Here is a 13305-nt window from a genome sequence, read left to right as displayed (position 1 = left end):
TATTCCAAATGTGGATGAACTAACAATTTATATAGCTTGTTAATGTGAGATGGACTTTTGAAGTCAAAAGATCGTGCAATCATCCCTAGAATCTTATTTGCTTTCTCAGAGGCTGAAATACACTGCTCTGATGATTTGAGATCATTACTGATAATTATGCCAAGATCCTTTTCACTATCCACTTTTGTTAACGAATTTCAAAATAACTTCTAATTGTACTTTCTGTTATTTTTACCTATGTGCATAACCTTGGTGATCCCCCCCTCTCTGTCCCCTCATACAGGAAAAGAGAAAAGGGGAGAAATCCCTTCGGGCTGCATCAAAATATCATTCACACGTAAACACCCACAAACCCCCCCATCCTTTATTTCCTTGCATAACTGTATCATCTGTACAGTCACTCTCCACTCATCCCTATCTCTTGCCTTCTCCCTTCCTTGGTCAACAGACTCCTTAAGTGCTTGATCAATGTCCCCTTTACCCCATCCATCCATCTCATCCTTAGTAGTTCCCTCAAGTTTACTCCCTCCACCTTTGCCCTCCAAACCTCTTTTACTAATCTTTCATCACTCATTCTTTTCATGTATCCAAACCATCCAAATAATCTTTCATCAGCCCTATCTGCCATCTTCTTTTCCACTCACACACTCCTCCTCACCTCATTTCCCATTCTATCCAACCTAGTAGCCCCTACCATACTTCTTAGACATTTCATCTCAAATACATTAAACTTTTCCTCTCTGCCTCTCTTAATTTCCAAGTCTGCCCCATACAGTGCTATTGGCACAATCACCCCTTCATACAATCTCCTCTTTGCATCCATTCCCAGATGTCTATTTCTCATAACACTTGATGAGATGTACAGGGGTAGAAGATGGCAGTGAGTTGGAAGTAAGTCTAAAAGGAGAGAGGCTCAAGAAAATAAATATCTTTAGGTATTTTGGGTCGCATGTGGCAAGAAAAGGAAGAGTAGAGGTAGAGGTAAATTGTAGATTGAGAGAAGCAAGTAAATACCTTGGAGGATTAAAAAAGTAGATGGGGATAGATAACAAAAAGAGAAAGAAAAAACATAGGAGACCACTTTGAGTATTTAAAGATTAGAAATATGAGCCAAGTTATGCTAGCACTAACCACCATTTACAGTTTTTTCCAAATACACAGATATATGGCAGTGAATCAACCATGAGAGCAGCCGATTCTACGAGCAGAAGTTTGACGGATTCGGAAGAAGTTCATGTAGATATTGATAGTTTGGATGATGGGATAAACACTTTAACAACTTGGGACAATGATCATTCCAATACGACATCACCCGCTGACTCAACTTCAACCAATAACTCGACCTCATCCAACCTGAACAAAAGGAACAGTGGAAGTAAAAGCAAAAAGAAATCGTCCAAGTCGTCCAAGAGCTCAAACAGTAGTCATGGTTCCTTGCTTGATTAGGTTACATGAGTTGCTTGGGGAGCTTTGTGTTAGACAGGACACACATGCACTCATTCATTCATTCATTACACACTAGGTAAATACATACACATTGACACATGCACATGGTGATACACAACCTTTGACACATTTTGGCATTCACATATTGAAATACATGGATTGATAGAACTTCTAGCTATGGGTACTGTTCATCACCTATCTTTTAGAATACTCCAAGATAGCTCTTCCTTTATGCTTTTGTGCAAATGTGTTAAAAGAGATTATGTTCGTGGGAAGGCCATACCACTTTAAGCTTTTGTGTAAATGTATTGTTATTACATGTTGGCTGTGTTGAATAAGACAACCAAAAAGGGGGATTTCTTACTTGCTTGAGTCTTTTACTTTGCCTAATCACCGTGATCCCAAGTATTCTTAGTATAACTCAAACATTTCCCAAAAGCTTTAAACTGTAGGGGCTTCTCTTATGTATTTGGGTTCACTGTGCCTTTTGAAAGGTAGAAGCTTTCTCTATAATAATTTCAGAAGGATGTGATACTTTAATTTAGTGGATCTTTATTCTATACATTGAGAATTGATTGACAGTTAGGAAGGATTGTGTATCCAAGCTCCTGCTGTTCCAAAGTAAACTATCAGAGTATTTTGTTATTGTGTATATCAAATAATGTAGATAGGTCAGGGTGCCCCCAAAGTAAAAGGTGTGTTTATCACCAAAATATTTACAAAGGTTTTAGGGATACCCTTTACTTGTCCTTGTGATTGTTGACAGGTAATACAGAAAAATATTAGCTTCTTGTAATGATGTATTAAACTACTGATAAATAGTTTGATAATCAAGAGGCATATGACTACAGATTCATTCTATAGAATAAATTTCATGTGACTTTGAATAGGTTTTTATTTTACCTGATAATTGTGTATTTAAAAGAAATACCTATCTGTCTAACTTTTTCTCCCTTAAAAAAGTGTGAATAGCACAATAGTAGTACAGTACTTGTGTGAATTAGAAGTTTATACATAAAACTACCTTTTTGGATTGCTGCTATTCATGTGATTTTAAAGGTGATTGTCCACAGTATATGTCTCCAATTGAAGTGTGTGTTAGATACATACATATACCAAGGCTTTTTCCCCCTTACAAGGGGGGTAGCCAAAAAGAAAAAGGCATAAAATCATTCCCACCCATTCCATCCCTGAATACACTCCACACCCCTCCACCCTCCCTCTTATCTTAGCACCTCCTGAATGACGGGTTAAATAGAAAGTATAAATCCATGACGAGTTAAATAGAAAGTATAAATCCATGACTTGGCTGGGCACCTCCCATATAAGGGGGAAGAAGCCTATTGGTATGTAGATAGATATATAGACATAGTAATAGTAATTGTCATTTAAAGTTTCACTAGATGGGAAACCCACAGCCTGTTAGTAGCTGACACTGGACTTTGGGCCCTCCCACAGATCCCTCTAGCAAGAAACTTTGGACTGCTGTCTGTGTTGTATTGGTGTGGGACTTTCTGTGTTACTTGCTGAAAGTAGTAGGAGGGTAGCAGTCATCAATTTTCAGCTCTGTGTGAAAATGTGTGAAAAATACATACATATACCAAAGGCATTTTCCCCCTAACAAGGGAGGCACTTGGCCTTCGAGCCAAAAATTCCTAACAAGGGAGGTAGCCAAAAAACAAAGGCATAAAATCCACTCCCACCCATTCTATCCCTAACATAATCCACTCCCATCCACCCCCCTCCCTCCCTCTTATCTTGGCCTCTCCTGGATGACGGGTCATCCCTGCATCTTACCCACTGCCCTGGGTCAGAACTAGTGTCACAAGACACAGCACATCCACAACAAGGCCACTTCATTAAATCAGCAACCCCTCCTCATGTAGAAATAGAGAAGACATGGAGAATTCCCTTTGGGCTGTGTCACTTTATTTGTCACACATACTCCCTCACCCCCCATCCCCCACCCACTCCCTTTCATGCATCACATCATCATCTATACACATTAAATATGGTTGAAGTAAATGGGGATCATGGGCCCAGTCTGGGGACTGAGTGTCAGCCCCTAAGGACTACACCTCTTGATGGAACCGAAAGGGTGATGAGTTTTGAAAATGGTCAACTGTGCTGTCCATCTTGTAGGGTAACAGCAAGCAGGTACCCATTATTGGTACCATTGTAGGTCCAAAGCACATGAGGACTTCATGACAAAATTAGTCATCATGGGAGTATCAAAGAACCATAATTGACCCTATCCTTATGGTCTTTATTTGTTCAGTGGTTTGTGTAACATGAGTGTTTGGGATAGAAGGTTTTAAGAGCTCTCACATGAAACTGTATTCCTATTGTATTCATGCGTTGTTTGCGAGTGAGTGGGACATGAGCAAATTATTGTTTGCAGATGACACCACTTTGTGGCTGATTCTGAGGAGAGACTGAACCAATTAGTGGCAGAGTTTGAGAGGGTGTGTAAAAGGAGGAAGCTGAAAGTAAATACAGGTAAAAGTAAGGTGATGAGATGTATAATGAGTGATGATGATGGGTTGGATGTGAATTTGAAAAGTAAGAGGCTGGAGGAAATGGGATTTAACTATTTGTGGTTGAATGTGGCAATGAATGGAAGAGTGGAGGTGGAGATGAATTATAGAGCAAAAGAAGCAAGGCTGCATGGTGGGTAGGGTCATGGGAAGGTGAACTTTAAACTTCATATCTGTGTTGTCCATACATTACATTTGGTGGGTTGGTCTTGCAACCCTTATCAAAACCACCAAGCCTGCTATGCAGGGTGCCAGATTGTTGGAAATGATGCATGAACATCTCCAGCCAGACTCAAGGTAAACCTCTAGCTGTAGCATTTTCTCCCTCTGCTAGAACAATCATCTATCTTTTTTATTGGCAGACCTTAGGAAATTTAGAATGGCTATAGTGGCTCTGAGGTGAGGAGACAGTCAGTAGCAAAATCAGTACATATACATTTTTAGCTGACTGCACCATGTCATTATAAAGATTACTCCAGTTGATGAGCATAAGATGGGTGAGGTTGAGGTATACCTTGGGCCTCATCTCTTCATGCAGTGTATGCTTTTACCAAGGCCTACAAACTTTATGAAATGTTCTACATCAAACTTGACTATAGTTGACTAGTGCCAGCCATGGAACACTTATTGATTTTGACAACTTCATTGCAGTTACTGACACTGACAGAGTTGGCTATAATGTATGTATTGGCCCCAGTGTGTCTTGAATCAGGAACAGTAGCCTAATAGTTCTCTCCTGAATTTTGCAAAGTCCAGATGGTTGAGAAGTGTTGGTTCCTAGTTCCAGAGATGAGAGCCACACCAATGTACTTGGTATAGAAATACAGGAGGAACGGCAAAAGAGATTGTCACATACTTATTAGTTTGTGCTGGAGAATCTTACAGAACTGCAGGAATTACTGCAGTGATGGGTTCTTTGGTACGAATTATAAATTTGTCACAACGCTCTTCTGTGAACATGCAACCAGTTGGTATATTCAATCAGTCAATCTATTGTCCCAGATCTCTCTTGCAGAAGACTCGCAACTCCCAGGTAACAGCAATAGCCACTGGACAGGCCCATAGGTCACTCAGGGAAGAAATATTATGTTGTATAAGGATTGTTTGTGTGGGGCAATGGAGGAAGAAGTGTTCAGTGTCCTTTGTGTAATGGTTGCATCTTGGGCAGTTTGATTTTGTGACCTAATGTATTCTGTGCTGGTACTATCTTAGCTGGATGGTGTCCTAAATGCAAATGTGCTATAGACCTTGTACTCCAAGAAGTCCATTCATTGTGTGACATGTCATGAGCCATTCTGCAAATCAACTTGAGTACAAACCTCTCTTATTTCCCAGCCATGTGCTAATTGACTTTTTTATATATATTTTGTATAAAGTAAAGGACACTATTTGAATGAATATAACTTAGAATTATAACAACAATTTGAATAAATTCAGTGATAAGTGGCAATGCTTTTCCCCATGTTGCCACACCAAGGTCTTACTGGTTGACAGGTGAGTGATGATCTGATGATTGGTGTTTAAGTTGGCATCGTTACACTCCAGGGAATTCCCACTTCTGCCCCATTCTGAATGGACTCCATGAAGCACAAGGATTATAGTATGGTTCTTGCTTCTGTAGAGAAAGCTTTTTCTTTAAGGTTAATGTTGTGGGAGATGCTGGAGTATTGAGTTTGGTGATCTTTCTTGAAGAGCTTGTTTAGTGATTTAGGTATTTTTGTGTAGATGTATGGTACAGGTAGGTTGTTAGTTGTATATGTTGAATAAGTAGTAAGCTGTTGGTGATTGATATATATATATATATATATATATATATATATATATATATATATATATATATATATATATATATATATGCAAAATAACCACAGGAGAAGGGAAACTTGTAGACAGTAAGTACAACCACTCCTCGTTTAACGACCTACTCGGTTAACAACAACGCGGAGTTACGACGGGCTTTATGACAGACCAATATTCGTTTAACGTAAATCTCCCGAAGTTACGACGTCGTGTACTGAGGCAAATTTGTATGATGTTTTAAATGAACTTGTACGGTGGATATTAGCTATGAGGTAAAGTGTTCTGAAGCTTAGGTCTACATTACCATCCTGCAAGCTGCAAAAACTACCTGGAGTACAGTATACAGTATACTGGTATTGGTAAATTTTTAGTTTCGACCATGGGCGCAATATAGCAATAGAAAATTAATTATTAATTTTGTAAATTATAATGTATCAATGTAATATGCAATTTTGTGAGCGGAAAAAACAAAAAAAAAGTGCTAAAACAGATTTCGTAAGTAACGAAGTCATGTCGGACGCATGGTACACCATGTTTGTTATGATAGATGCCAACGTCGAAGAAATGAAAGGATGATAGATTCGTCTAACCTAAACTAAACTAACCTAACCTGTGTTTAATAAATCATTACCTGCAAATTAAATGTCATCCGGCTCGTCCTCGTAGTCGTCATCGTGAGAGACGTTGGCGGGCTTTTCAACCACTCTCTCAGCTTGCAGGGTATACAAAGTTCTTGCAGCTTGAAGGAATGCATGTATCTCCGCACCATAACATTCCTTCAAGAAAATATACCTGGCGAGGCCGTCAATTGACAGACGACAAGATGGCGTCCCGATCCTATGCTACCGACTTTGTTCATTAGCATATTTGCTTGTAGCAAGGTATTTTTTACTTTCATTTCCACCCACAAAATTGCATATTATGTTGATACATTTTAATTTACAAAATTAATAATTAATTTTCTATTGCTATATTGCGCCCATGGTCGAAACTAAAAAAATACCCCGGTATTTAATATGGAATCTCAGCATACGCGGATTTGGTCATATACGGTAATTTCAGGAACCTAACCATGGTAAATAAACAGTAAATAAAGCTTTAATATACTGTATAAAAGAGGGAAAATACACAAAAATAAAGATACATGTATTGCTGGACATTGTACATACAGTACATGTACGTATATGTATACACTTTCGCTTAACGACCAATTCGGTTAACGGCGGCGCGCTGGTCCCAATTGTCGTCGTTAAATGAGGAGTGGTTGTACTTTCGTATATTACATCTTCAGACTAAATGACAGAGATACAGAGTTGTGTTTAAATGTAAGTATCAAGTAGGCAACCATAGGGGGGGAGGGAAGGTGGAGACAATACAATGTGAGAAGGGGGGATGACCTTATCTCTATCAACCTGACCAACACATAAGGCTCAATCTGGCGGCAAGATCTTGGTGACCATTTGGGTCACCAATTTATCACATTTAAAATGACCATAGCTTAAGTTTATATTTTTATCAAACGTGCCTGATATTAGGCAGGATTCTATTATATTTCTTTCTTGTAGGCTTTTTCCTCTGGCTAAAATTGTTGCCTTAGACCAATTAATATGATGGTTGTGTAATGCTTTATGTTGAAATTAGATATTTCTCTACACAAAATCCCTCAACTCCTTATTTGTATGGGCTTATTAAAACTCACAAGCCAAATCATATCATTAGGCCCATCATCAGTTCTGTAGGCTCTGTAAGCTATAAGCTTTCTAAGTGACTTGTGACAAAGCTTTCTCCATTTGTAGCCACTATTTCTAACTCGTTTATTCAAAATAGTGAGGACTTGATTAAAAAGGTTAAATCTCTCAACATTGATTATCCTTACAATTTAGTTAGTTTCAGTGTTACTGGGCTCTCTACTCATGTCCCAATTAAAGATGTTTTAACCTTTCTCCCAAATATTCTAGGTAACAGTATTGATGGTATCCCTTGTAAAAAATTTATAAAATTAATAAGTCTGTGTGTAAATAATTCTTCTTTTGTCTTTGAGGGGAAATATTACACACAGACCTTCGGGATGGCTATGGGAAATCCTCTTTCACTGGTTTTAGCTAACATCTACATGGAATATTTTGAAAAATATTTATTACCAACTATTAAAGATGAAAAACTTATTTGGTTCAGATATGTAGACAATGTTTTGTGTTTCTGGCCTAATAACCTATCTATTGATAATTTCCTTATTAATCTAAATTCACTGGTACCCTCCATTAACTTTACTCTTGAGATAGAAAATAACAACTTTTGCCCTTTTTAGATGTTGAAATAATTAGAGATAATGGTATTCTGAAAACAAAAGTCTATAGAAAACCTCCCAATATTCTTTCCTATGTTCATTTTTATTCCAATCACCACATCAATGTAAAAAGATCAGTTTTTATTTCCATGTACTTGAGAGCTTACAGGATTTCAGATCCTGAATTTATTGATGACGAAATTAGAACTATCCAGAATATTGGGGAAAAGTTAAAATATCCCACTCATATTCTTAATCAATGTCACAATACTGCTAAGAAACACTTTTACAAAACTTGCAATCAAGAACAAGGAAACCATAAACAACTTGATACACTTGTTCTTCCTTTTCATGAAATTTTCTTAGTATTGTCAACCTACTCAAAAAATTGGATATCAAAATAGCTTTTAAATATGACCACACCATTAAGAAAATTTTAATTAAGAACAGCCCTCCTAACAACAAAGGTGTGGTCTATAGAATTCCTTGCCAAGATTGTAACAAAATTTATATTGGACAAACTGGGAAAAACTTGGAAACAAGGATTTCCCAACATAAATATAGTGTGAGATCTGCCCAGGAAAGTAATGCGCTATTTCAACATAAAGCATTATACAACCATCATATTGATTGGTCTAAGGCAACAATTTTAGCCAAAGGAAAAAGCCTACAGGAAAGAAATATAATAGAATCCTGCTTATCAGGCACATTTGATAAAAATATAAACTTAAGCTATGGTCATTTTAAATGTGATAAATTGGTAACTCAGATGGTCACCAAGATCTTTCTGCCAGATTGAGCCTTATTTAACTACCTAGTTGTATTTACTTAGTTGTATTTTGCGGGAAGGGGAGCTACGCTCGTGGTGTCCCGCCTTTGTATCTCGCAGTGTCTAGTTTGCTTTTAAACTCATGAATGGTTTTTGCGCACACTATTTCCTTGTCCAGTTTGTTCCAAGTGTCTACCACTCTATGTGGAAAACTGTTTTTCTTCAGATCTCTTCTGTAGCTATGTTTTTTATTTTATTTTCATGTCCTCTTGTGCTTCTCCTGTCCCAGTTTAACAAGTCCTCTCTATCAAGTATTCCTGTGCCTTACATGATTCTGTAGATGGTCAGTAGGTCACCTCTCTCTCTTCTTTGCTCCAGAGTTGGTAAATCTAGTTTAGCCAATCTCTCCCCATATGACAGGTTTGCGAGTGCAGGTGCCATTTTTGTTGCTGCTCTCTGGATTCTTTCTATTTTCTTTATATTCTTTTTGGTACTGGGTGACCACAATCTCGCCGCATATTCTAGTCTAGGCCTTATCAGTATGACCAATATTTTTTTAATCATTTCTTCGTCCAAATATGTAAATGCCACTTTTATTGATCTTAGCAAGTTGTAGGATTCTCCAACAATTTTGTTTATCTGTTTGTCATAGGACAAGTCGTTAGAGATAATTACACACAAATCTTTTTCGGATCTCTCCTTCTTTACCTCCTTGGTTCCAATTTTAAATTGTCCTGATATTCTGTTTTTGCTTTTTCCAAACTCCATTATGGTACACTTCTTAATATTGAAGTCCACCTCTCATTTCTGACTCCAGTTCCATAATTTACTCAGGTCTTCCTGCAGTGATTCGCAATCCTCCTCAGTTTTTACTTTCATTAACAGTTTGGCGTTGTCAGCAAAGAAGCTCATGTAACATTTCACATCATCGTCCATGTCGTTCACATAAATAGCAAACATTATGTGTTGGTCAGGTTGATGGAGGTAAGGTCATCCCCCTTCTCATATTTTATTGTCTCCCCCTTCCCCGTCCTATGGTTGCCACCTGATACTTACATTTAAACACAACTCTGTATCTCTGTCATTTAGTCTGAAGATGTAATATATGAAAATACTTACTGTCTACAAGTTTCCCTTCTCCTGTGGTTATTTTGCATTTTTGTATCACGGTGATGTGATTGCTTGTATATATATATATATATATATATATATATATATATATGCAACATTAACCAAAATGAGCACATGATTGACAATTTTGCAGAAACCACAAGGAAATTAAAGAGCAAAATTATATATATTTTTGTCTATGAAGACAAAAGGGGGAAAAAAGCCTTGGTATATGTTTGTATGTACATATATACCGTATTTTTCGGACTATAGCCCGCACCGTTATATGACCCGCACCCCCTTACACCTTAGTGAAAATCCACACAAGACCCGCACCGCTGTATGACCCGCAGTCATATGGCGTGCGCGGCAGTGTAGATCCGACGATGTATACTACCCATGCATGGGTGGCCACAGGCACAGCTCACGGCGATTGTTGTTACGGCCGGCCGTTGACGTGGTGATCAAAGTAATTTCAAAGCTGAGGCTTTTTCTAAATTTTCTGTTTCATCAATGCTTATGTGATTTATAAAAAAAAAAAGATATATGTTTTCCGATATTAGCAGGTTTCTTGGTGATATCTTGCTTTTCAGGATTCATCACAATTTGGTTTCTGAAGCTGCCACTAGATGTAGTGGTAGCTTCGATGAAAGAGGGGCGATCTCGAAAGTGTGCAACTGATCTTACGATGCCTTTGGGATGGGTCGAAGACGCGGCATTGCGATTCATGATCAGTCCTATTCATTTCTGATTGTGATGAAGATGAAGAATAACCAACAAATTACATTTCAATATATTTTATTGCACTTATATATTACAAAGAACCTTAATGAATTTGTGTAAATAATGCCATAAAACCCTGTTTGGTTGTTTACCGGTAATTAATCAATTGGTTTATAAATGCCATACAAAGACTGGTAATTAATTTTTAAACCAAAAAATTTTCAATGGCTAGTTTTCAATAGAATAGAACAATAATAGAGCACATTACTGAACTGTTATGAACAGAGTCAATGGAGCACATCGTTATTAGAATAAAACACAGTCAGTGATCACAGACGACAGTCAATGTTTATGAAGGCGTATCATCGCTCACGAAGCCATCGAATTCCTCGTCCTCTGTATCGTCATGGAAGAGGTTGTGGTATAAATCGGCCAATTCTGATGCAGTGACCTCATCCGTTTCCATTTCGATTTCGGATTCGTCCGATTCCTTTTCCGAGTCGTAGCATGCATCGAACATTGCAGGATGGCACATTTCTGATTTACGGAAACCGTTCTGAATAGTCGATTCTTTAATTTTCTTCCATGCTTGAACGACCCACATGTAATGCACAAATTTAGCATTAAATTAAGGAATCAGGTACAGTTTGTAATTTGTAATTGCGAAAATGGCCGCCACTTGTTTTTGTTTGATCGTGACACACGATGTTGGTGTTGGTACCGGTCACTTGTATTGTGTTCATGCTGTTTAGTTAAGCCTGTTTTATTTGTGATAATGTCTTTACTAATAACAAGAGCATGTAAAGCGGGTAAGACAAATCCTACCTTCTCTTTGTCGTTTGTCTCGATAGTACGCGCTGTATTATGACTTTAATAAACTTTCATACGACGAATCCGGTCGGTCCCCCCGCAAATCCCAGATCCGAGAGGGCACCCAGCTAAACTAATCGTTCATTTTATTTATTTATTTTTTTATTGACTGCGTAAGAGGGCAATTTCTAACCAGAATCCACAGATGACCCGCACCTTTATATCACCCGCACCCCCGAATTTTGGCCCCTTTCTGAGGCAAAAAGCCGCGGGTCATACACCGAAAAATACGGTACATACATACACCAAGGCTTTTTCCCCCTTTCAAGGGAGGTAGCCAAAAAAGAAAAGGCATAAAATCATTTCCACCCATTCCATCCCTGAATACACTCCACACCCCTCCACCCTCCCTCTCATCTTAGCACCTCCCGGATGACGGGTCATCCCTGCACCTTGTCCACTGCCCTGGGTAAGAAACAGTATCGCAAGACACAGCACATCCACAGCAAGGCCGCTTCATTAAATCGGCGACACCCCCTTTCCATCCCCCCATGCATAAAAGGAGAAGACGGGGAGAAATCCCTTTGGGCTGCATCAAATTTTGCTCACACATACAACCTCACCCCCCATCCCCCTGCTCATTCCACTTCATGCATCACAAGATCATCCATATACAACCATTCTCCATTCACCCCTGTCTTCTGTCCTCTCCCGTCCTTCCTCAACAGACATTCCCCTCTTCCCCAAAGCCTCCTTCACACCATCCATCCACCTCATCCTAGGACGTCTCCTCATGTTCACTCCTTCCACATCTGCTTTCCATACCTCTTTTACTAGTCTTTCTTCACTCATTCTTTCCATGTGTCCAAACCATCCTAATACTCTTTCATCAACCCTATCTCCCAACTCCGCAAAGGCATATAATGTACTGCCTATTGTTGATGTTTTAATCAACGATGCTCGTGCAAAGGCGCTTCTAGATACGGGATGTTCGTCAACAAAATCTTAAAGACCTGTATCAAGTCACCTCTGAGTCTACGCTTTTTTAGGGAAAACAGATTCATGTGCTTAAGTCGATTTTCGTATGATTTATTTTTGATATTTGGAATCAGTTTTGTGGCTCGCCGTTGTACTTTTTCCAGTCTGTCAATGTCTTTAATGAGATTCGGTGACCATACGGAAACAGCATATTCCAAATGTGGACGAACTAACGATTTATATAGCTTGTTAATGAGTGATGGACTTTTGAAATCAAAAGATCGCGCAATCAAACCCAGAATCTTATTTGCTTTCTCAGAGGCTGAAATACACTGCTTGGATGATTTGAGGTCGTTACTGATAATTACGCCGAGATCTTTTTCACTGTCCACTTTTGTTAACGAATTTCCAAATAACTTGTAATCGTACTTACTGTTATTTTTACCTATGTGCATTACCTTGCATTTACTTTTGTTAAATTTCATTAGCCACTTTTCAGACCATTGCTGTAATTGATCTAAATCTTCTTGAATATCTAATTGGTTTGAGTGATCATTTGCCACTCCGCACAGTTTTGTATCATCAGCAAATTTGGAAACAGTAGATTTTAGTCCATTGTCTATATCATTTATATATACTATGAATAGAAGTGGCCCAAGAACGGAACCCTGAGGAACTCCACTTGCAACATTTTTCCATCCAGAAGTTTTTCCATTTAAAACAACTCTCTGTTTTCGACCTTTCAACCAATTACTAGTCCAACCTAATAGGCTACCACTTATTCCATGCAAAGCTAATTTAGTAAGTAGTCTTTCGTGTGGGACGGTATCAAAAGCTTTTGCAAA

General features: G+C 38.4%; 1 protein-coding gene across 5 annotated transcripts in view; it reads left to right on the top strand.

Moving 5' to 3' along the window:
- Sgf11 (SAGA associated factor 11kDa) overlaps nucleotides 1–2333 on the top strand; it is a 149399-nt gene extending 147066 nt beyond the window's left edge. For 4 of the 5 annotated variants that reach the window (XM_076184221.1, XM_076184218.1, XM_076184219.1 and 1 more), the window contains one exon: nucleotides 1144–2333. In XM_076184221.1, coding sequence (XP_076040336.1) covers nucleotides 1144–1446 — 303 coding nt within the window. In that variant the 3' untranslated portion in view covers nucleotides 1447–2333. The remainder of the gene's footprint in view (nucleotides 1–1143) is intronic. The other variant, XM_076184222.1, reaches the window with a different exon arrangement.
- The last annotated feature ends 10972 nt before the right edge of the window (nucleotides 2334–13305 follow it).

The sequence above is a fragment of the Oratosquilla oratoria genome, chromosome 4 (genome assembly GCF_046742065.1).
Source record: "Oratosquilla oratoria isolate Oo_2021 chromosome 4, ASM4674206v1, whole genome shotgun sequence".
In the NCBI taxonomy this organism is placed as follows: Eukaryota; Metazoa; Arthropoda; class Malacostraca; order Stomatopoda; family Squillidae; genus Oratosquilla; species Oratosquilla oratoria.
The sequence above is the reverse complement of the archived record's forward strand: the minus strand, read 5'-3'. Positions and strand labels throughout refer to the sequence as shown.